The 24379-nt window shown below is 51.1% G+C and overlaps 2 protein-coding genes across 6 annotated transcripts in view; one reads left to right on the top strand and one right to left on the bottom strand.

Annotated features, from left to right (window-relative positions):
- Positions 1-14509, top strand: part of ubqln4 (ubiquilin 4) — a 37722-nt gene extending 23213 nt beyond the window's left edge. The window contains exons 5-10 of one of the 3 annotated variants that reach the window (XM_043686846.2): positions 967-1183; positions 3482-3621; positions 5772-5855; positions 6760-6875; positions 7972-8206; positions 13880-14509. In XM_043686846.2, coding sequence (XP_043542781.2) covers positions 967-1183; positions 3482-3621; positions 5772-5855; positions 6760-6875; positions 7972-8206; positions 13880-14032 — 945 coding nt within the window. In that variant the 3' untranslated portion in view covers positions 14033-14509. Of the gene's footprint in view, positions 1-966; positions 1184-3481; positions 3625-5771; positions 5856-6759; positions 6876-7971; positions 8287-13879 lie in introns of all 3 variants that reach the window. The other 2 variants (XM_043686844.2, XM_087984965.1) reach the window with 2 other exon arrangements.
- Positions 14510-23589: 9080 nt separating this feature from the next.
- LOC148135323 (phospholipase A and acyltransferase 2-like) overlaps positions 23590-24379 on the bottom strand; it is a 69973-nt gene continuing 69183 nt past the window's right edge. For all 3 annotated transcript variants that reach the window (XM_087985182.1, XM_087985183.1, XM_087985184.1), the window contains exon 5: positions 23590-23845. In XM_087985182.1, the coding sequence (XP_087841308.1) occupies positions 23713-23845 (133 nt within the window). In that variant the 3' untranslated portion in view covers positions 23590-23712. The remainder of the gene's footprint in view (positions 23846-24379) is intronic.

The following is a 24379-nucleotide window of genomic DNA, read 5'->3' as shown; positions in this document are numbered from 1 at the left end:
TAACACTGGGGTACAGTACTGGTGGGGACAGGTCTGTCCCTGTGTAACACTGGGGTACAGTACTGGTGGGGACAGGTCTGTCCCTGTGTAACACTGGGGTGCAGTACTGGTGGGGACAGGTCTGTCCCTGTATAACACTGGGGTACAGTACTGGTGGGGACGGGTCTGTCCCTGTATAACACTGGGGTACAGTACTGGTGGGGACGGGTCTGTCCCTGTATAACACTGGGGTACAGTACTGGTGTGGACGGGTCTGTCCCTGTATAACACTGGGGTACAGTACTGGTGGGGACGGGTCTGTCCCTGTATAACACTGGGGTACAGTACTGGTGAGGACGGGTCTGTCCCTGTATAACACTGGGGTACAGTACTGGTTGGTACTGGTCTGTCACTGTATAACACTGGGGTACAGTACTGGTGGGGACGGGTCTGTCACTGTATAACACTGGGGTACAGTACTGGTGGGGACGGGTCTGTCCCTGTATAACACTGGGGTACAGTACTGGTGGGGACGGGTCTGTCCCTGTATAACACTGGGGTACAGTACTGGTGGGGACGGGTCTGTCACTGTATAACACTGGGGTACAGTACTGGTGGGGACGGGTCTGTCACTGTATAACACTGGGGTACAGTACTGGTGGGGACGGGTCTGTCCCTGTATAACACTGGGGTACAGTACTGGTGGGGACGGGTCTGTCACTGTATAACACTGGGGTACAGTACTGGTGGGGACGGGTCTGTCACTGTGATACCATGATATGTAGATGCTGTATTGTGCTTAATTAGGATCAGTTTCAAGATGTTAATGTTTTTAAACCCCCTTTCCAGTTCCCATTGGAATCATTGTGCTGATTTCACTGAAGGGGTTGTTCGGATGTTATTTACGTTTCCTGACCTAATTGATGCAGGATCCCGACTCATGATAAAACGTCCTCTCTTCGTTTTTTGTATTTTGCCTTTCTCCAGTTTGGCGGTAACCCGTTCACAGCATTGGGTGGAGGTTCCGACAGTAATGCCCAGCCGTCCCGAACAGAGAACAGGGAACCTTTACCGAATCCCTGGGTGCCAACCTCACCGGCCTCCCCAGCTACCGGCTCAGGTAGTGAGGGAGGGAACAGCACAAACCAGACGACACAGCCTGTATCGAACCCCTTCGGTATCAACGCAGGAACCCTAGGAAATGGTACGTAACGTACAGGTGGCCTCCGCCTTGAGCTCCCTGTGAAACCATGAAGGGGATTCGTTAAATGCCTGTATTCCTCATCTTAATTCAGAGAATTTCTGTTCAGCCCACTGTGACCCTATTCCCAGGATAGGGACAGAGCTGAAAATGTGTTGCTGGAAAAGCGCAGCAGGTCAGGCAGTATCCAGGGAACAGGAAAATCGACGTTTCGGGCATAAGCCCTTCAGGAATTCTGAAGAAGGGCTTATGCCCGAAACGTCGATTCTCCTGTTCCCTGGATGCTGCCTGACCTGCGCTTTTCCAGCAACACATTTTCAGCTCTGATCTCCAGCATCTGCAGACCTCACTTTCTCCTCCCAGGATAGGGACAGCAAGGGATTAGATACAGAATAAAACTTCCTCTATGATGTCTCCATCTCTCACTCCCAGGGCAGGGACAGCACAGCGTGAGATACAGCGTAAAGCTGCCTCTACACTGTCCCCATCAAAACTCTCAGGACAGGGACAGCATGAAATTAGATACCGTGGAAAGCTACCTCTACAATCTGCCCATCAGACACTCCCAAGACAGGGACAGCATTTGGTTAGATACAGAATAAAACTTCCTGTATGCTGTCCCCAACTCTCACTCCCAGGGCAGGGACAGCACAGGGTGAGATACAGAGTAAAGCTGCCTCTACACTGTCCCCATCAGACACTCCCAAGACAGGGACAGCACAAAGTTAGATACAGGGTAAAGCTTCCCCACCCACGCCCAATCAAGCACTCCTGGGACAGGGATAGCATGACATTAGATACAGAGTAAAGCTCCACTGTGGTGTTACTGTTAAACAGTTCGAGGAAAGGTCAAGTGCAGAGGAACTAAAGCTCCCTGTATATTGTTGACAGTATTTAATCCTTGCCCTACACAGTGGCTCATCCCTGCAGATTTTTCCTTGTGATATATTGTCCTCAGATTGCAGAAAATCACCTGCCTCCTGGTCTCTGTCACTGTAAACTTCCCTGCAAAAATTGCTCACTTTCTGGTGCTGGCTGGTGCAGTGCCTCAGCTGGCCTCCAGAGGATGTGCAAGTACAGTGTGATGGGAGGAGCTTTGCAAACACACATGTGAGGAATGGCCACTGCCTGTTATAGAACAGTACAGCACAGTACAGGCCCTTCAGGGTGGGGAGCCAGGGCAGACAGTGGTCCTCCTCTGAGCCATTTGCTTGTCCTGACTCACCAGTCACATGCCCCATTTCAATGGGGTGGGTGTTTGGCGAGAGCTGCTGGGTGAGCAGAAGGGAGCTCGTGAAGAGAGTATTTACCAATTAGCTACTGGGCAGCTCGTGCTGTGTTCATAAAGGCAGACAGCTTGAGGAGGACCCAGGCCTGTACTGCTCTCGTCTGGTTCTGGCTCCCGTTATCGTGGGGTGGGTGGGCAGCAGAGGTGGGGAAATCTTACCTGGTGTCCTTTTGGCATCCGAGGGCATGTCAGCCCAGAGAAGCTGCTGTCTCTCGCGGGGTAATTATTCACGGATCCCTGAAGTCAGCAGGGCACGTGAATAGGATAATTAAGGCACGTGGGAGACCATTTCATCAGCCGTGGCATAGAGTATATGAGCAAGGGGGTAATGTCGGAGTTGTACAGAGCGTTGGTCAGGCTGCAGCTGGAGTACTGTCTGCGGTTCTGCCAACCTCACTCCAGGAGCGATGTGATAGCACTCTGGGTCCAGAGGAGGTTCACCACGACGTTGCCTGGGATGGAGAAACTGAGCTATAAGGAAAGGCTAGCGATCTTGGATTATTTTCTTCAGAGCAGAGAAGACTCAGAAGGGGGGACAGGAGTGTGGTGATGAGGGGTATGGACAGGGTGAAGAGAGAACAGCTGTCCCCCTTGGTTGAGGGGTCAATCGTGATGGGCTCGTTTTAGGATAACGGACAGCAAATTCATAAGGGGTTTGGCAAAATACTTTTTCACTCAGTGGTGGTGGGATTCTGGAATGCACTGCCTGGGGGGGGGGGGGGGGGGGGGGGGGTGGCGGTGAGGTTGGGGGTTGTGGTCTCCCATTTAAGACAGGAGTGAGGAGAATTCTTTTCTCTGGTGGTTGAGCGTCACTGCGATCGTCTTCTGCGGTGAGCGTTGGAAGGAGGGGGCGTGGTTTGTGACCCCTATTGTGGGAGGTGGCAGCTTCTCGCAATCTTTTGGGGGTTTGACGGCGCAGTTTGACCAGAAGTGGCCGTCGGCACACTCGAGCGCCCTGCCTTGTTTCTCGTTAATTTTTCTATGTTCTCCTCTCCCCCCACCCCCCCACCCAGGAATGTTCAACAGCCCGGGGATGCAGAGCCTAATGCAGCAGATCTCTGAGAACCCACAGCTAATACAGAACATGCTGTCAGCGCCGTATATGAGGAGCATGATGCAGTCGCTTTCGCAGAACCCTGACCTCGCCTCACAGGTAGTGGGTCACTCAGCCAGTGACAAGGCTGGAGCCTGTTCCCCAATACACTACCACCATCAGGCAAACCTTCGGGGTGGGGGGGGGTGCGGGATCTGAGAGAATGATGTGCGCCTGAAGGTCAAGGGAGAGTCCTCTGCTGGGCTTGACCCTTCCAAGAGCAGTGCAGACGAGTCATCCGGCTTGGGAGGAGGCCATTCGGCCGGTCATCTCCATGCCAGCTCTTTTTAAGAGAGAGAGAGACACCCAGTTAGTTCCACAGTCCAACCCTCCCCATGAAGCACAGCCCTGAGCAGCCCCCTCTGGGCTGCCTGCTCCTTGGGTTTTCCCAATAGTCGGCCGACGAGGTGCTGGGAAGGTTAACTGGTCTCCCTGTTTGGATGCCCCCTGAAATGTATACTTCAGAGGACTGTTCGCCCCCTCAAGCCTGCTCCACCGTTCAGTTTGATTGTGGCTGATCGTCCAACTCAGCGCCCGCCTCTTTCCATGCACTACCCCCTCGATATCCCCAACATCGAGAAATTGGGGTCTGCCGGAATCTGTCTGGACACCGCGTGCTAACTTGGCACCGGATGGTGGGGATCCCCAGTGGAGCGCGCTCTATGTGGGCGTCCTCCCATTTGCCATCGGGGACCTGGACGAGTGGCTGTTGCCCGTTACCGCAGATGTCAGTGGTTGACAGACTCCCAGCCTAACTGTATATTTTGTGGTGCTGTGGAACGTATTTATGTGAGTTGTGGGAGTAACCCTCCATGGTTATGTTCATGCCTGGGTGTCCTTAGAGAAGGAGTCTTGTCCATCAATGCCTTTAGAGAGAGGTGGGCACCACAGGCAATACAGAGCTTTATTCCTCCTTCCAACTCCATTTTCATTTGGTCCCTTCCTGCTGTCCTTCGATACTCGCTTTCGATGGTCTGCATTGTCCATAGGGGCTTTGCTTGTAAGTACTCAGTTGGTGCACTGTTGTTTTTACTGGTGGTGATTGCTAGTTTAAAAAGGAAAAAGCATAATCGAGAAGTCTGATCGATCTCCGTCATGAATACACTTGACGGCTGAGCCACCCACAGCCCTTTGCTCTGGAGAGCTCTGAAGATTCACCGAGCTCGATTTCTCCTTGTCTCGGTCCTACACGGCCGCCCCCTTATCCTGAGACCCCCCCGTCTCCTTATTCTAGACTGTTCTCCAAGCTGGAGCAGGTGGGGCAAGGGGAGAACACCCTCTCTGCAGCTTCCCTGTAAGAAGCATTGTCCGGTCTAGCACTGTGCGTCAAACGTCATGTAGAAGGCTGCCTTCACCCTGTTAAGGGGACAGGGTCTGTACGCTTTCCAGTCACTTCGTCCTTTGGACAGGTCCCAGGAGACGATGGCGTCTGCTGACCTCGGCTACACGTTGTAGGTTTTATACCCGGGACGTCGACTCTCCTGCTCCTCGGATGCTCCCTGTCCGTCTGTGCTTTTCCAGCACCACACTCTTTGGCTGCACGTTGTGTGGGTCAGCCTGAGCCTGAGCAGACAGCTACCACCTCTGCTTTCCCTTTCTGTGTAACCTCATTGTGATGGCCCGCCCCTCGCCCGGACCTTACCGCCAATTGGTTACCGTGCAGAGGGGCTGTTGGCTGCAAGCTTTGTTTGCGCTTGTCGATGTCCTTAATGTCACTTCCTCTCCTTACACCGCCCATGGCCAGGAAGGGCTGCACTGTTGTCCTGATGGGAAAGTACGACATTACCGGATGCCCACTTTCTGCCAGGATGGGCGGGAACAGCACTGCAGGTTGCCTGCTCAGTCCCTCCCTGTGACTCTGCACAGTTTCACTGTGAGGAATCTTCCGTGTAAATCCCAGGACCACACAGCACAATGTCTGTGGTGCTGCCTCGCTCTACAGGGGGTTTGCAAACACCTTGGGATCAGTGACTTTCTTTTTTTTTTCCTCTCCCCAAGCTGAGAGAGACCATTCGGCCCTAAATTTATTCAGGCAAACCTGTTCCTTTTGTTCATGCACTTGTGGGTTCGTGGGGTCTCTGTGTCAGTGCGTGTGGCTTGTGTAACGTGACTTCTCTAATGATTCCCCCCCTCCCCATCCTTCCTGTGTGCGTATGAATGGCTGCTGTAACTCTCTTCCCTAACCATTCCCCCCTCGTTCCTTCCTGTAGATCTTGATGAATAACCCCTTGTTTGCTGGCAACACACAGCTGCAGGATCAGCTCCGTCTCCAGATGCCTGTCTTCTTGCAGCAGGTAAAGCTCGTTCCCGGCCACCGTTCAGGCAGCACTTGTCCTGCCGTCTGGCTCAGCCCTTAGAGCAGCGAGGGCCTTCTGCCACAGCTCGCTGTCAGCAGACTGCCAGGGCACTGCGGGGGAGGCGGGCACACTACATAAAACCAGCATAGTCAGGAAGCCCGTCCCTAAGACAGCATGCTTGTGTTCAGCTTGGGGAGGACTGGGGAAAAGCAGTCTGGGGATAGTGTAGAAGGAGCTTTACTCTGTATCTAACCCTGTGCTGTCCCTGTCCTGGGTGTGTTTGATTGGGGGTGGGGGTTGGGGCAGGGGCAATGTAGAGAGAGCTTTACTCTATATCTAACCCCGTGCTGACCCTGACCTGGGAGTGTTTGATGGGGTGGGTGGGGGCAGCATTGTAGAGAAAGCTTTATTCTGTATCTAACCCCATGCTGTCCCTGTTGTGGGAGTGTTTGATTTGGGGGTGGGGGAAAGAAATGACAGTGTAGAGGAAGCTTTACTCTGTAACACGTGCTGTCCCTGTCCTGGGTGTGTTTGAGGGGGAGAGTGGGCAGTGTAGAGGAAGCTTTACTCTGCACCTAACCTCATGCTGTCCGTGTCGTGGGAGACTTTGATGAGGGGACCGTGTTGAGGCCGGGAGACACGGTGAGGAGAATTGGAGCAGGGTGAGATGCGTGGATGTTTTTCGTTGAGGCAGTGAGTTATGGTGATCTGGAACATGCTGCCTGAAAGGGAGCAGATTCAGGAGGAACTTCCAAACAGACTGCTGGAGTTGGAGGAATAGGTGAAGGATTTGGGAAAGGAGTGGGAGGGACGAGGGCTCATCGGCGCGTGCTTTCAAAGTCCAGCTGCACTGGGCAGAGTGACCTGGCTCGTGTCTCTAAAGCGACTTGCTCTCTCCCAGATGCAGAACCCTGACGTGCTGTCGGTAATGGCCAACCCCCGCGCCATGCAGGCCTTGCTGCAGATCCAGCAGGGGCTCCAGACGCTGCAGAATGAAGCACCGGGACTCCTGCCAGGGTAAGGGCACTCGCATTCTGCACAGAGACGCGACTCTCCCGAATCGGGCACCAGCTGCTCTCTATGTCCCACCCTCTGGAAGTAACCCCAGGCTTCCCTACCACACACTGTTCCCAGCTGAAGGGAAAACCATTGCACCCTTCTCCCTCCCTCCCTCACCTGCCCCCCTGGTCTCAGCTTCTCTGGAGAGCGGCAGGCCCTTCCCCTGCACGTTGAAATTGGCTCTGACTCTTCTGTGGGCACTGTGGGACTCGGGTGTGTGGCTGAGGAGAGAGTGGGCTGCTCCGGGGAGGGGAGGAAGTGACCCACAGACCCCCATGGTCTGTGTTAACCGTGATTGCAGTGAGTGGCACTGCTTGACTAGCTGTTGGGGGTTGCCATTGACCAGGCACCATTAACACACACTGGCTGCGAGAGCAGGTCGGAAGCTGGGAGCCCTGCAGTGAGTAACCCACCACCCATCCCATCATCAACGTGGTCCACACCTGCATGGGGGCAGCTCTAACAACACTCAAAAGATCGACGCCACCCAGGACAAAGCCCGTTTGATTGGCACCACATCCACAAAGATGCTGAAGAAGTCAGAGGTGATAAAGTGTGGCGCTGGAAAAAGCGCAGCAGGTCAGGCAGCATCTGAGGAGCAAGAGTGTCGACATTTCGCACATAACCCTTCACCAGGATGCCCCGAAACGTTGACACACACTTGCTGCTCAGGTTCTGCCTGACCTGTGCTTTTTCCAGCGCCACACTTTATCACCACATCCGCAAGCACCCCCTCCCTCCGCTGCCGATGCTCAGTTTTACCAAGGTACACTGCAGCAACTCACCAAGTCTCCTTCCAAACCCGTGGACCTCCGTCCCCTGGAAGGACAAGGGCAGCAGATACATGGGTACACTTGCCCTCCCAGCCCCCCACGCTCACAATCCCAACTCGGCTGTTCCTTCAGGGTCAGAACCCTGGAACAAATCCTGCGGTGGTTCAAGATGACGGCTTCCCACTTTCTCAAAGGGGGCTGCAGTTAGGCACAAGGGATAAATGCTGTGTGTGGGCTGACGGGTCATTGAAGAGCTTGATGTTTTGTTTCCTCCTGCGCAGGTTCAGTCCTGCCGCTCCGGGTTCTGTGAGCGGCCTCGGGGGTCTCGGCGGGGGTCTCGGGAGCGGCTCGACGCCCGCCACGACGACGGCAGCAGCACCCACCACGCAGAGCAGCGGGGGCATCAGCACCAGTCCGGAGAGCCCGGCCTCCGTGGGGCCTGGGGCTGGGGCCAGCAACCCCCAGCAGCAGCTGATGCAGCAGATGTTACAGATGTTAGCGGGGGCTAACACTCAAGTAAGGAGCGCTCCCTGTAACCTAATGCGGCGACAAGTGTTCAGCGACTGATTGTCAGGCCACACCCCGGACCCTGCAAGGCAAGGGGCTCAAATCAAAATGTCCCTCCAAATGTGCGTTTACGTGGCATTCCATGGCTTTGCAATGCCCCACAGAGCTTGGCGTAGAATAATTGGGAGTGTGATCGCAGGCAGAACATGCACAATAAAGCAAGTCAAGCTGCATACCGCAAGAGCCCACAGCCAGCGATGTGCTTGTAAAGCAATGTTAGTTGAGGGATAGACACCTTTCCGGTGCTTTGGAGCTTACCCGCTCTTATAGCTCTGACTGTTGGATCTTGCATGTGGTGTGGTGGCGCAGTTGTTAGCACCATTGCTCACAGCACCAGGGACCCGGCTTCCATTCCACCCTCAGGCGTTTGTTGTGCAGTTTGCACATTCTCTGCGCGTGTTTCATCCAGGTGCTACAGCTTCCTCCCACAGACCAAAGATGTGCAGGTTAGGTTGGACTGGCCATGCTATATTGTCCCATAGTGCCCAGGGATGTGCAGGTTAGGGTGGATTGGCCATGCTAAATTGTCCCGTAGTGCCCAGGGATGTGCAGGTTAGGGTGGATTGGCCATGCTAAATTGTCCCGTAGTGCCCAGGGATGTGCAGGTTAGGGTGGATTGGCCGTGCTAAATTGCCCCGTAGTGATCAGTGATGTGCAGGTTAGGGTGGATTGGCCATGCTAAATTGCCCCGTAGTGATCAGTGATGTGCATGGTTGGTGTGGAATGGCCTTGCTAAATTGCCCCATAGTGCCCAGGGATGTGCAGGTTAAGGTGGATTGGCCGAGCTAAATTGCCCCATAGTGCCCAGGGATGTGCAGGTTAGGGTGGATTGGCCATGCTAAATTGTCCCGTCGTGCCCAGGGATGTGCAGGTTAGGGTGGATTGGCCATGCTAAATTGTCCCATACTGTCCAGGGATGTGCAGGTTAGGGTGGATTGGCCATGCTAAATTGTCCCATAGTGCCCAGGGATGTGCAGGTTAGGGTGGATGGCCATGCTAAATTGTCCCATAGTGCCCAGGGATGTGCAGGTTAGGGTGGGTTGGCCATGCTAAATTGTCTCATAGTGCCCAGGGATGTGCAGGTTAGGGTGGATTGGCCATGTTAAATTGTCCCATACTGTCCAGGGATGTGCAGGTTAGGGTGGATTGGCCATGCTAAATTGTCCCATAGTGCCCAGGGATGTGCTGGTTAGGGTGGATTGGCCATGCTAAATTGTCCCATAGTGCTCAGGGATGTGCTGGTTAGGGTGGATTGGTCATGCTAAATTGTCACGTAGTGCCCAGGGATGTGCAGGTGAGGGTGGATTGGCCATGCTAAATTGTCCCATAGTGCCCAGGGATGTGCTGGTTAGGGTGGATTGGCCATGCTAAATTGTCCCATAGTGCCCAGGGATGTGCACGTTAGTGTGGATTGGCCATGCTAAATTGTCCCGTCGTGCCCAGGGATGTGCAGGTTAGGGTGGATTGGCCATGCTAAATTGTCCCATACTGCCCAGGGATGTGCAGGTTAGGGTGGATTGGCCATGCTAAATTGTCCCATAGTGCCCAGGGATGTGTACGTTAGGGTGGATTGGCCATGCTAAATTGTCCCATAGTGCCCAGGGATGTGCACGTTAGTGTGGATTGGCCGTGCTAAATTGTCCCATAGTGCCCAGGGATGTGCTGGTTAGGGTGGATTGGCCATGCTAAATTGTCCCATAGTGCTCAGGGATGTGCTGGTTAGGGTGGATTGGCCATGCTAAATTGTCACATAGTGCCCAGGGATGTGCAGGTGAGGGTGGATTGGCCATGCTAAATTGTCCCATAGTGCCCAGGGATGTGCTGGTTAGGGTGGATTGGCCATGCTAAATTGTCCCATAGTGCCCAGGGATGTGCTGGTTAGGGTGGATTGGCCATGCTAAATTGTCCCATAGTGCCCAGGGATGTGTAGGTTAGGGTGGATTGGCCATGCTAAATTGTCCCATAGTGCCCAGGGATGTGCAGGTTAGGGTGGATTGGCCGTGCTAAATTGTCCCATAGTGCCCAGGGATGTGCAGGTTAGGGTGGATTGGCCATGCTAAATTGTCCCGTAGTGCCCAGGGATGTGCAGGTTAGGGTGGATTGGCCGTGCTAAATTGTCCCGTAGTGCCCAGGGATGTGCAGGTTAGGGTGGATTGGCCATGCTAAATTGTCCCGTAGTGCCCAGGGATGTGCAGGTTAGGGTGGATTGGCCGTGCTAAATTGTCCCATAGTGCCCAGGGATGTGCAGGTTAGGGTGGATTGGCCATGCTAAATTGTCCCATAGTGCCCAGGGATGTGTACGTTAGGGTGGATTGGCCATGCTAAATTGTCCCATAGTGCCCAGGGATGTGCACGTTAGTGTGGATTGGCCGTGCTAAATTGTCCCATAGTGCCCAGGGATGTGCAGGTTAGGGTGGATTGGTCTTGCTAAATTGTCCCATAGTGCCCAGGGATGTGCAGGTTAGGGTGGATTGGCCATGCTAAATTGTCCCGTAGTGCCCAGGGATGTGCAAGTTAGGGTGGATTGGCCATGCTAAATTGTCCCATAGTGCCCAGGGATGTGCAGGTTAGGGTGGATTGGCCATGCTAAATTGTCACATAGTGCCCAGGGATGTACAGGTTAGGGTGGATTGGCTATGCTAAATTGTCCCATAGTGCCCAGGGATGTGCAGGTTCGGGTGGATTGGCCATGCTAAATTGTCCCATAGTGCCCAGGGATGTGCAGGTTAGGGTGGATTGGCCATGCTAAATTGTCCCGTAGTGCCCAGGGATGTGCAGGTTAGGGTGGATTGGCCATGCTAAATTGTCTCATAGTTCCCAGGGATGTGCATGGTTGGGGGGAGTTGGTTCTGGGTGAGATTCTGTTTGGAAGTTTGGTGTGGGCTCATTGGGCTGAATGGTCTGCTTCCACACTGTCAGGATTTTGTGATATCCTCCCGAGGCGGGTTGGCCTCAGTTTAACCGTTCAGGGTGGCACCTCCCACAGTGTGGCGCTCTCCCCACTGGCTGTCTAAGGGTAGCTTGAACCGTGTGCTCCTGACTCCCTCTGGGAGACTGGGACACCCATTTTGATCTGACATGTCCAGCATTATCTGGGCCCAGTCTGTCCCACCGCTGCTGCACCTTTCTGTCACCTGGGAATTTTTGAGTGGGGCTTGAATCCCCACTCACAAGTGATGTGAGTGAGTGGATTTTAGGATCATGGGGCTACAGTTGACACTTGGCACGGTTTATAGAGGGCTTGAAGTACACAGGAGGTGACTGAATATTAAAAGGTGATGCAGGGTTTTCTTACTGTAGTGTCTTATTAGAGTCATATGCTTAAAATGAATCCCAGTTATTCCTTGTGTTGTCATAAAGTTAATAATTTTGTAAAAGCACAGCAAATTCCCTAATTTCCTGTCTCATGGGCAATGACTGACAGAAAGCACGGACTAGATTCCTGTATTTTTAAATTACTATTCTACAATTTATTACAAACACTTTAGCTGCAAGTAAACGATTACAATTTGTTGTCATGAAACTGTGGTTAAAGCTCTGAATCCCCTAAACTCCCCTACACACATGCAGACATTGGTGTTACAGGTGGAGGGAAGTTCTGGGAAGGAAGTTGGATGTTCCCTGCCCACCAGGTTTGCTGAGATGCTCTTTTTTGGCTTGCCAGGACTTGTAGGAGGCACAGAACAACTCATTCGCAACCTACACAGTCTCTGACTTATTGGTTAGAGTTTAAAAAAAACTCACGCCACAACAGGTTTTCGTCCAACTGGTTTATTTGTTAGTATAAGCTTTGGAGTGCTGCTGCTTCATCAGGTTGTCAACTAGCTACCTGACGAAGGAACAGTGCTCCAAAAGCTTGTACTTCCAAATAAACCTGTTGGACTATAACCCGGTGGTTGTGATTTTTAACCTTGTCCACCCCAGTTCAACACCGGAACCTCCCCATTATTGGCGAAAAGCAGAACTCTACAGCAACTGAGGGGGGGAAAATAAGCCGGCTTTCTTGAGGTAATCTTTTACTGATGAGACACCAGACAGCACATTCCTTTTCAGAGATCTGAAAACCTCTGACCCTATCGTTCACTCCCTCCTCAATCTATTCAAACCTGAGAGCCAATCTCATTGCTGTTAGCAGGCAGAAGTTCTTTCACTGCTCTACAGACCAATCAGCTATCTGTGGCTGGCCGAATCTCCCTGCCTACGCAGCCGACTCCTCTATGACCTTGCTCCCACATCACTTACTGTGAGTGTTGGCAGCTTCTAAAAAGTGTAGTAATGCCTTCCACAATCCTTGCTTTTAAAAAAAACAGATGAGTCATCCTACTTCAGTCCATGATCCCAGACGCAGAGAAATTAAAGATTGTATGGTCTTTACATGATTGCGTTAAAGCAAGCACCTCAGCCAACATTGCATAGTCAGTAGAATCGGAGATGGTGGTGCTCCTGGTGGCCACCGTTTCTCCTGTGTAATCGGTGGTGAGCGCCTGACACGTGACGCAGTAGTAACCTCACTGGGACCAGCTACCTGGCTCATCTTCTGGAATCCCACTACGGCAGATGGTGGAATTTCCATTTGTTTTAAAAGTCTTGAGGGAGAAAAGCTCATTAATGGCGACCCCGTAACGGCTGTCAGTTGTTGTACTAACCCATCTAATTCACTGATCTCCTCCAGGAAGTGCAATCTGCTGTCCTGACCTGGTCAGGCTGACGTGACAGCAGACCCACATGGAACGAGGGTTTATTGCCCATCCCCGAAGGGCAGTTAGGAGTCAACCCTATTGATGGCGATCTGGAGCCACCTGTCGGCCCGACCACATCAGGATGATGGCATCCTTCCTTAAAGAGCGTTACTGAGCCAGACGGGTCTTTCCTGACAATCGGCAGTGCACCTCAGTGGTTAGCACCGCTGCCTCACATCGCCAGGGACCCGGGTTCAGTTCCAACCTCGGGGTCACCGCCTGGGTGCAGCTTGTACGTTCTCCCCGTGTCTGCATGAGTTTCCTCCGGGTGCTCTGGTTTCCTCCCACAATCTAAAAGTGTGCAGGCGAGGTGAATGACCATGTTAAATTACCCATAGCGTTCAGGGATGTGGAGGATAGGTCAGGGGTAAATGTAGCGTAATACGGTAGGGGATATGGGTGGGGTACTCTTCAGAGGGTCAGTGTGGACTTGTTGGGCCAAAGGTCCTGCTTCCACACTGTAGGGATTCTATATTTTAAAATAAAAATTGGATTCGTAGTCATTGTTGGTCTGTCATTTCCAGATTTATTTTTAAATTGAATTCCTGTTGCACCATCTACCATAACCGGATTCAAACCCAGGTCCCCAGAACATTACCTGGCTCTCTGAATTCACAGTTCAGCAATAATCCCATGAGGCAGTCACCTCCCCTCAGATGCAGTTGATTCGTCGCTGCCCTCTGGTGAGTGATGTGGCTAATAAATGCAGGGCCAGCCAGCGATGCCCTCATCCCGTGAATGAATTTTTTTTAAAAGAAAAACCTGGCTTATGTCTGGGATCCTCAGGCTGTCACTGCCCGTGTGTGCAACGGGCCATCTGCTGAACCTTGCAGTAAAACAAAGGCCATTACTGATTTGTCCCTTCTCCCCTCACCCCTCGCAGGTACAAAATCCTGAAGTGCGGTTTCAGCAGCAACTGGAGCAGCTCAGCGCGATGGGTTTCATTAACCGAGAGGCCAATCTTCAGGCGCTTATAGCCACCGGAGGTGACATCAACGCTGCTATCGAGAGACTCCTGGGCTCACAACCTTCTTAAGCACGGGAGGAAGAGCCCCGCCCCCCCCACCCCACCCCACCCCCTCCCCCTCCCCCTCCCCACTGCCTCTGGTGTTCCCACCATCCTTATTTTATTCTGCAGCGGGAGAGCAGGCTCCGCAGGAGGATAGTAAACTGACATTTTCGGTCAGTGATACAAAACACACACAGGAAACAACAAAAACCAACAGCTCGTTCGAAACTCATCTCCACCCTTTTACAGTACGTATCGTCCAGTGCTTTAATTGAAAACAACACTGTTTGTCCTGTTGACTTGTAAAAAAAAAAATAATAGAAGAAAGAGAGAGACACACACACAAACACTGACACGCTGTACAGCATTTGTTGGCCTAGTTTTCCCCACCCCGCCCGTCTCCCACTTTGCTTCTGTGTTCTGTATTTGCTATCAGAGCCTGGATCCAGTGGTTTCAAAAAAAAAAATCAAAATGTGAACATAGCATAAAAAAAATTGCTAACGGCTTGAGTCACTCTCCTCATTTTAAAGTCTTTAGTTCTCTTCTCTTACCCCCCCCCCCCCCTCCAACCTCTCAACCTCTTTCCCCCACCCTCGCCCCTGAAAGGCAGGGCAGACGCCCCCCCCCCCCCCCCCCCCATCACTTTCTGTGTTCTCCTGACCAAGGCAGTCAAAGCCCTGGGGTTTCCGCACTCTTGAGTTTGGTGGATGGGACCGCTCTGCACTTGGTTTGGATCGGCGTGGATTTTCTGCACCTCGAAGGGTTGGGCAGAGCGCTTCATGCTTCCAGTTTGTCAAGAAAGACTCTCTAGTTTGTAATTGGGTCATTTCACATTTTGTTCTGTGTTGCTTGTTGATCAGAGAGCATGACTTGCACCATGGGCACTCTAACTTCTATGACCTGCCTTTTTTGTCTTGATCCTTTTAATTGAAACCTTTAATTTTGTTCTTGATATTTCCAATGTGCATTTTCCCCCTTTCCCCTCTGTAGCTTGACAGTTTTCCCTTTTGGGGTGGGGGAGGTGGTTTCCTGATTTTTATTCCCACCCCCTCCATTTCATATTTTTTTAAAAATTCACTTGTGGGACTTGGCTGGCCAACATTGATAGCCTATTTTGGATCAGTGGTGCTGGAAGAGCACAGCAATTCAGGCAGCATCCGAGGACAGGCAAAATCGACGTTTCGGGCAAAAGCCCTTCATCAGGAATAAAGGCAGAGAGCCTGAAGCGTGGAGAGATAAGCTAGAGGAGGGTGGGGAGAAAGTAGCATAGAGTACAATAGGTCAGTGGGGGAGGGGATGAAGGGGATAGGTCAGGGAGGAGAGGGTGGAGTGGATAGGTGGAAAAGGAGCTGGGCAGGTCGGACAAGTCCAGACAGGTCAAGGGGACAGTGTTGAGCTGGAGGTTAGAAACTAGGATGAGGTGGGGGAAGGGGAAATGAGGAAGCTGTTGAAGTCCACATTGATGCCCTGGGGTTGAAGTGTTCCGAGGCCTACGCCTATTTGCCCTTGTGAAGGTGGGGGTGAGCTGCCGCCTTGAATCACTGCAGTCCATTTGCTGTGGGTTGACCCACAATGCCGGTAGGGAGGGAATTCCCGGATTTTGACACGACGACTGTGATGGAATGGCAGTATATTTCCAAGTCCGGGTGGTGAGTGACTTGGAGGGGAACTTGCTGCTGCCCTTGTCCTCCTCGGTGGAAGTGGTCCTGGGTTTGAAAGGTGCTGTCTTAAGGATCTTTGGTGAGTTTCTGCAGTACATCTTGTAGGTAGTATGTACTGCTGCTACTCAGCACCAGTGGTGGATGAATTGAATGTTTGTAGATGTGCCAGTCAAGCACCAACTTCCTCACATCATCAAAGTCTGCACTTTCCTTCCCCTCCCATGTTATGGATTTTTTTCCCTCTTCCGTATATCTCCCCCTACCCCCAAACTAAAGGAAATGGGTTGATTGGGAGAAACTATCAAAGCCATTAATCATCTTAGTAGATGCCTTGATTAGATCATGATTTGGAGATGCCGGTGTTGGACTGGGGTGGACAAAGTTAAAAATCACCCAACACCAGGTTATAGTCCAACAGGTTTAATTGGAAGCACTAGCTTTTGGAGCGACGCTCCTTCATCAGGTGGTTGTGGAGTATACGATCGTAAGACACAGAATTTATAGCAAAAGGTTTATAGCCCTGTAAGAATCCATGTAAGCTTCCGTAAATCCTTATTTTAGATTAGAATCGGTCTCACCAATGTGGCACGGACAGCTCACACCTTCGGTGCATTATCTGGGCCAACGTGACATCAGTTGTTAAGGTGCACTTGAGAATGTAATTTTTAAAAAAGGTTTTGTGATTTACATATGTAAGAAGTGAAACCAACATGGTCATTCTAAAAGATGAGAGACTTAAACAATCCGGGTCTTTTTCAGTTACATCACACTGTAAACCTTTGCTGTAAATTCTGTGTCTTACAATCTTATTCTCCACAACCACCTGATGAAGGAGCAGCGCTCCGAAAGCTGGTGCTTCCAAATAAACCTGGTGTTGTGCGATTTTTAACTTTGATTAGATCACCCCCTGTATTCAAGGGAATGGAAATTGTTTTTATGTAAATACAGTCAAATAGTCAGTTTTCAGGAGCGACAATCATAGTTGAACATACAGTAAGGGTTGTTAAAGGTAATGTAGTTGCAGTACATTTTAGATTTTCTAAAGTCCTTACCTAAAAAAACCACGTAGAAGAGGTGTGTCTCCCTTCAGCATGTGGGGTAAATGGGTAGGGAACTGACTTTTTTTTTCCATTCATTCATGGGATGGGTTCATCACTGGCCAAGCCAGCATTTATTTGCCATCCCCGAATGCCCAGAGAGCAGATGAGAGTCAACCACATTGGTGCGGGTCTGGAGTCACGTCTAGGCCAGACCAGGTAAGGATAACAGCATCCTTCCTTGAAAGACATTAGTGAACTAGATTAGGTTTTTCTGACAATTGACAATGGAATCACGATTATCATTAGACTCTTATTTCCAAATTTTTACTGAGTTCAAATTACACCATCTGCCATGGTGGGATTCGAACCTGGGTCCCCAGAACATTACCTGGGTCTCTGGCTTAACAGCCGAGCGATAATACCACTCTGCCATTGCCCCCTCGAAGTGAAGTATAGAGATTGGGGTAAAAATAATCACCTGGGCAACCCAACCATTGGGAATAGAGCTCCACAAGGATCATTGTTCACCGTTAACACAATTCCACAACGTATAAATTTAAAATAAAGACTTGACCTGGGACTGGATACGGGGCAGGGATCAAAATGAGTTTGTTTTCCAGAAACTCCTTTTCAGGTATTGCTGAGATCTGGTTTTCAGGGATGTTTTGGGGTGTTCATTTTCAATTTCACGTTTTAAAAAAAAAACCTTTCGTGTCTGTGTTGGGTGTGTTTTCCCCTCTGTCTGTGTTTTGGACAGACGTAATGCTGAGCAGAGAGACTCTACAGCATTATAGCACTCCTCCCAAACCCTGGTGCTGCAGGTCTCCAGCTTTGCTTAAGAGTCGGGGTCAAAGGTTTGCTGCTTGCACGCGTGAGGACAGAATCACAAGAATCCCAAGTATTGCAGAGGGGACACCAATTTATGCTGCATGAGAAGTGGCTGCTGATGGATTGGGAAGTGGGCTCTTGATGGGTGGGGGGCGTTGCCATGGGGGACAGAAAATTGGCAGCTGACTGTTACCTGGTGCCTCCTCCATGGTAGTGCCTCCACCAATCAGAACCCACTTGCCAACCAACCCTTTCCTCATGCGGTGTAAATGTTTGCTCCCCTTGTGAGCTTTGGTTTTCTTGCCATTCTGTCCTGATGGAGTCAAAGTGGATAAACTATTACAAATCAGCAGCATAGCTCAGCCAGTCTTAACCGGAATTGAGCCGATCAAAACAATATGCTCACCATGTGTCAGTGCTCGGTTAAGAATTTCCTTTGCACATTTTGGTTTTGACAGCGCCTGGCTTGTGCAGTTGTGATCCTGACCAAGGCAGATTGAAAGTGAGCAAACGGCGGTGAAAGTGAAACAAAAGTTTCATTATAACCGAAAGCAATAGCTACTCAAAACTCTTGTAAGGTTTCCCTTTGCTTACCATTTGAGTTTGTGCACGTCTGGGCCTCTGTAGACAAACGGCCGATGTGACCGGAGTATTCAACCTACTCTTGCAGCCGGGTACGTATGTAAAATTAGAGTGAATAGTCGAAGCCTTTTCTCTAGGGTAGGGGAGTCCAAAACTCGAGGGCTTGGGTTTAAAGGTGACAGGGGAGAGATTTTAAAAGGGACCGAAGAGGCAACTTTTTCGCGCAGAGGGTGGTGGGTGTATGGAATGAGCTGTCCGAGGAAGTGGTGAAGATAAAAAAATAACCGCTGCAGATGTTGGAAGCCAAGGTAGAACAAGCAGGAGGCTGGAAGAACACAGCAAGCCAGGAGGTGGAGAAATCAACTTTTCAGGTGTAACCCTTGACATGGTGAGGGCTGGTGTGATTATAACATTTAAAAGGCATCTGGGTGGGTATATGAATAACAAGGGTTTATATGGGCCAGTGCTGGCAAATGGGATCACATTAATTTAAGGTATCTGGTCAGCATGGGTGAGTTAGACTGAAGGGTCTGTTTCCGTGCTGTACATCTCTATGACTATATCACTTTCTCTTGTGAGGCACACCTGCGTGCTTTTGTACCTCATCCTTCAGTGAAGGGAGATGAGCATTATCGCAACCCACAAAGGAAGGCTGTGCACCAGTGGGGAGTGCGATGAAACCTGTGTTCATTGCTGCAATCCAAATCCTGATTTATGATTCACCTCAAAATTCCCAACTGCTTGATGCAATAGAGCGGAAATCAGACTGGCCAAAGCAGTCCTAGGTAAGTTGGCATCATCATCTGCGCCCAGTCGCAGGTTATTAAAACATGGCCCCACCCAAGGTGATAGCTCCACTCCCTTCATCCTGTCCTCTGAAGTTCTGCCAATCACAGGTTTTGCCTCCAGAGTTGGAGCAGCAGTGGTAGGGAGCATGTTGGAGGAGCAGTGGCATCCCTACTGTGGTGGGGGGTGGACACAGATTGGGACATTGGACAAACCCTTCCTCTCTGATTTTGTCTGTCCTGTGCATTCTTGTTTCCCCACAACCACCCCAAGTCTTTTCTCTCCAGCTACTGGTGAAGTGTTGGTGGGAATGTGTTCATCACCAGTGCTTTCAATTCTGATGAGAGGGAAGGGCGAATGAATTTGAAGGGATAGGTTCAAAGGGAATTTAATTTCTACACTGATGTGAGTGGGAATTACTGCTCTTTGACAGGAAACTCCATGCTTTGAGTCTGTATGTGGTAAGAGGGGACTAGAGTACACACACAGGTCAGTAAAAGCAAATAAGGTTAATAAGACCAGGAGGGATAAAAACAAAGTCGGACACTAGGGGTCTATTCTAGAGGGATAGAATTGAAAAGCAAAGCTCCATACAACTGCTACGCATCTTGAAGTACACTTGTCGTATCATGCACTGCTGTGGTCTCCATTTTCTTCAAGGTTAGAGAGGCAAAGGTATAATAACGATTGAGAGTGAGGACTAGAGATTAGAGTGGTGCTGGAAAAGCACAGCCGGTCAGGCAGCATCCGAGGAGCAGGACAATCGACGTTTCAGGCAAAAGCCCTTCATCAGGAATGAGGCGTAATAAAGATTGATGAGGTTATAATTATCGAGGGTGGTAGAAGAAGTTGGGTTTGTTTTGGTGTGTTATTTAAAAGGTTGTTGGGGGTTTGTTGGTGAGACCTGTCCGAGGCCGTTAAAGTCCTTGAGGGCTTTGAGGCCAGACTGAGACGTGTCAACAAATCTGAGGGCGCAACTGGATATTGAGAAACCTCTTCATCTCGAGAGAACAAGGGATGTGGAACTCACCTGCACGGGGAGCGGTTGAGACAAATAGCTTATAACGAGGAGTAGGCCATTTGGCCCCTCGAGCTGACTCTGCTGATCGATAACCATGTATCTGGTCTGAATGAGAATTGGACTTCACTTTCTCAGCTCCCTCTCCACCCACCCAAATTTGTGTAGTTCACCACTTGTCAATCGAAATTCTGAGCTTGCAAAAGTCACTTAAGCCCGAGCATCTGCATTTAGCAGGAAGCTGGATGGGCGAGGGGAAATGAAGAGAATGTGGGGCAAATATGGGCCAAATGGCCTGTTTGATGTTTTGTAACAACAGGAAGAATGTGACTAAATTGGAGAGGATTCAGACAAGGATGTTGCCAGGAATGGGAAGTTTAAGCTATAAATGTAGGAGTGGAGGAGGTTAGGGATCAGCATCTAAAGGTTTGTAAAATCACAAAGTGGATAGCAAAGGGGTTTTTTATTCCCCCAGGGTGGGCAAGTTCAAAACCAGGGGGCATATTTTTAAGGGGAGAGAAGAAAGTTTTTTTTACTCATGTAATGGTGGAATGAGCTGCTGGAGGATGCAGCTATATTTAAATGTTAAAAAATATTTGGGTAAGTACATGTATAGGAAAGGTTTGATGGGATATGGGTCAAATGCAGGCAAGTGGGACTGGTTTAGTTTGGGAGCATGGTTTGGGTGGACTAGTTCGACCAAAGGGTCTGTTGCCATGCTCCTTGGCTCTATAATGTCATTCCTGTTTTGGTGATACATAGTTTGTACTTAAAAGCAGCATTCTGTGAAAATAGTGACGTTTCATTTTAAGGAGAGTGTGTTTGTGGGTTTACTGCATTTGACTTTCCCAAAGAAAGGGATGGAGCTAATTGCGAGCATTCCACCAGGTCTCCCAGACATTTCAGGAGTCACAACAGAGCATTTCAAAAGGCCCTTTGTCTTGCACTTATCAGGACAATTTGCAAGACTAATGGAAAGGAAAACCAACAGTAATGCTGTGAGATGTGTGTTGAGTATTGCATTGGAGGATTCATCAGTTCCTGTTTCACTTCAACAGAATAATTTGCAGGTGTCATATGATGGGTCAGACATTGACCAATCAGAACCAACAGGCCAGGTTTAGAACTTAAAACGTGGCAGTTAACTGTTAGTCATCAACTAAATGGTGTGTTTACCAGGAATGGCGCAGGAGTTGGTGAAGACGATGGAGATAGGGAGCAATGTAGGGACTGGAGGAGGTGACAGAGATAGGGAGGGGATGTGGGGCGAGAGGAAGTAACAGTTGTGGGGTGTAGGGGTCAGAGGAGGTGACATGGAGGGAGGTGTGGGGGCTGGAGAAGGTAACGGAGGGGGGGTGTGGGGGCTGGATGAAGTGATGGGGATAGGGAGGGGGGTGTGGAGGCTGGAGGGGGTGACAGAGGGAGGGTGTGTAGGGGACTAGAGGGGGTGACAGGGAGGGGGTGTAGGGGCTGGGGGGGTGACAGAGATAGGGAGAGGGTGTAGGGGCTGGGGGAGTGACAGAGAGGGGGTGTAGGGGACTGGGGGGGTGACAGAGATAGAGAGGGGGTGTAGGGGACTAGAGAGGGTGACAGATAGGGAGGGGGTGTAGGGGACTGGGGGGTGACAGAGATAGGGAGGGGGTGTAGGGGACTAGAGGGGCTGGGGGGGGTGACAGAGATAGGGAGGGTGGATGTGGGGGCTAGAGGAAGGGATGGGAGGGGGTGTGAGGGCTGGAGAAAGTGACAGGGAGGGGGGTGTGGGGGCTGGAGAAGGTGACAGGGGGGTGTGGGGGCTGGAGAGAAGGTGACAGGGAGGGGTGTGGGGGCTGGAGGAAGTTATGGGGATAGGGAGGGGGTGTAGGAGGCTGGAGGAAGCGATGGGGATGGGGGTGTGTGTGATGGGGATAGGGAGGGGGTGTAGGCAGCTGGAGGAAGTGATGGGGATGAGGGGGGTGTGGGCTGGAGGAAGTGATGGGGATGGGGGGGTGTGTGTGATGGGGATAGGGAGGGGGTGTAGGCAGCTGGAGGAAGTGATGGGGATGAGGGGGGTGTGGGCTGGAGGAAGTGATGGGGATGGGGGGGTGTGGGGACTGGAGAAGGTAACGGGGATAGGGAGGGGTGTGTGGGGGCTGGAGAAGGTAACAGGGAGGGGGGTGTGGGGGCTGGAGGAAGTGATGGGGATGGGGGGGTGTAGGCGGCTGGAGGAAGTGGGGGGGTGTGGGCTGGAGGAAGTGATGGGGATAGGGAGGGGGGTGTGGGGGCTGGAGAAGGTAACAGGGAGGGGGGTGTGGGGGCTGGAGGAAGTGATGGGGATAGGGAGGGGTTGCAGGAGGCTGGAGGAAGTGGTGGGGGGTGTGGGCTGGAGGAAGTGATGGGGATAGGGAGGGGGGTAGGAGGCTGGAGGATGTGACAGTATTTTCCTCAGGAACAGCTTTGGGTAATTTGTCATGGTTGTTTTCACGTTCCTGGAAGAGATGAGGTGCTGTCCCTTTTAAGTTGGTTTAATCACTTGTCCAGTTTCCATTGTGTAACTTCCCATCCTGCAAGGGAGGAAGCAGTCAGTGAGGCATTTAGAAGCCAGATGTGAGTGCCATTTGGTGTGAAGTGGTTTTCCTCTGTCTCAGAACAGAATAATCATTGCCAGAGGCCAGTCCAGGGATGGTGGGTGCAAGGTTAGACACTGTTCTCTTTACTATTGAGACCTCTGTTCAACAGGACACGAGCTGCCTCAGATCACTTGTGCTATTAGAAACTACTTTTGGATGGTACAGAGGGAGCTTTACGCTGTTTGACGGGGAGCAGTGTCAAGGGGGTTTCAACTTCAATTTAGAAGAGTTTTACTCTGTATCTAACCCTGTGCTGTACCTGTACTGTGTATGTTTGATGGGATACAGTGTGGAAGGAGCTTTACTCTATATCTAACCTGGTACTGTCCTTGTCCTGGGATGGGGAACAGTGTAGAGGCAGCTTTACTCTGTATCTAGCTCTGTGCTGTCCCTGTCCTGGGATGGGGGGACAGTGTAGAGGGAGCTTTACTCTGTATCTAACCCCGTGCTGTCCCTGTCCCTGGGATGGGGGGACAGTGTAGAGGGAGCTTTACTCTGTATCTAACCCCGTGCTGTCCCTGTCCCTGGGATGGGGGGACAGTGTAGAGGGAGCTTTACTCTGTATCTAACCCCGTGCTGTCCCTGGGATGGGGGGACAGTGTAGAGGGAGCATTACTCTGTATCTAACCCCGTGCTGTCCCTGGGATGGAGGGACAGTGTAGAGGGAGCATTACTCTGTATCTAACCCCGTGCTGTCCCTGGGATGGAGGGACAGTGTAGAGGGAGCATTACTCTGTATCTAACCCCGTGCTGTCCCTGTCCCTGGGATGGAGGGACAGTGTAGAGGGAATATTACTCTGTATCTAACCCCGTGCTGTCCCTGTCCCTGGGATGGGGGGACAGTGTAGAGGGAGCATTACTCTGTATCTAACCCCGTGCTGTCCCTGTCCCTGGGATGGAGGGACAGTGTAGAGGGAGTATTACTCTGTATCTAACCCCGTGCTGTCCCTGTGCTGACAATTTCACATGACTCCCATTCCCCCAGGGCCGCTGCAGAACCCACTCTGTCTCCTTGATGTCTGCAGCGGTGAGCAAGTGTTTGCAACAGATTGGCGAGGCATGTTTTAGTCCAGTTTGGGGTTGGTTTATTGCGGGTTGAAAGGGCACAGAAGCCCAGATGTGAGCAAAGCAAGTGTTGCAGTACACCGCCTAATGCATTATTGGGGTGTTGGAAAACCCCTTTTCTTAGCAGTTCTTTGAAAAGTTGTGGAGCAGAATTGGCTGGGTGTGAGAACTTCGTCTCTCGAGTCTTTCAGGCAAACTGGTTTTCTTTGGCATGGTCAAGGAAGCTTTTCGCCGTACGTTCAACGCTTTCCACCTTTTTAAAAACAAAGAGAATAGAAAGCAGAGTAACTTTTTTGCTCTAGAATTAGAATCCCGACGGAATGGAAACAGACCATTTGGCCCAACAAGTTGACACTAACCCTTCGAAGAGTAACCCTACCACTCTGCATTTATCCCTGAGTAATGCACCTAACCTGCACATCCCTGGGCACTATGGGACAATTTAGCATGGCTAATCCACCCTAACCTGCACATCCCTGGGCACTATGTGACAATTTAGCATGGCCAATCCACCCTAACCTGCACATCCCTGGGCACTATGGGACAATTTAGCATGGCTAATCCACCCTAACCTGCACATCCCTGGGCACTATGGGACAATTTAGCATGGCCAATCCACCCTAACCTGTACATCCCTGGGCACTATGGGATAATTTAGCATGGCCAATCCACCCTAACCTGCACATCCCTGGGCACTACGGGACAATTTAGCATGGCCAATCCACCCTAACCTGCACATCCCTGGGCACTATGGGACAATTTACCATGGCCAATCCACCCTAACCTG

Source organism: Chiloscyllium plagiosum, unplaced genomic scaffold, assembly GCF_037043375.1.
Source record: "Chiloscyllium plagiosum isolate Xiang-an unplaced genomic scaffold, Cpla_swu_hap1 HiC_scaffold_50, whole genome shotgun sequence".
Taxonomy (NCBI): domain Eukaryota; kingdom Metazoa; phylum Chordata; class Chondrichthyes; order Orectolobiformes; family Hemiscylliidae; genus Chiloscyllium; species Chiloscyllium plagiosum.
Note: the sequence above shows the minus strand (reverse complement) of the source record. Positions and strands in the feature narration are given on the sequence as shown.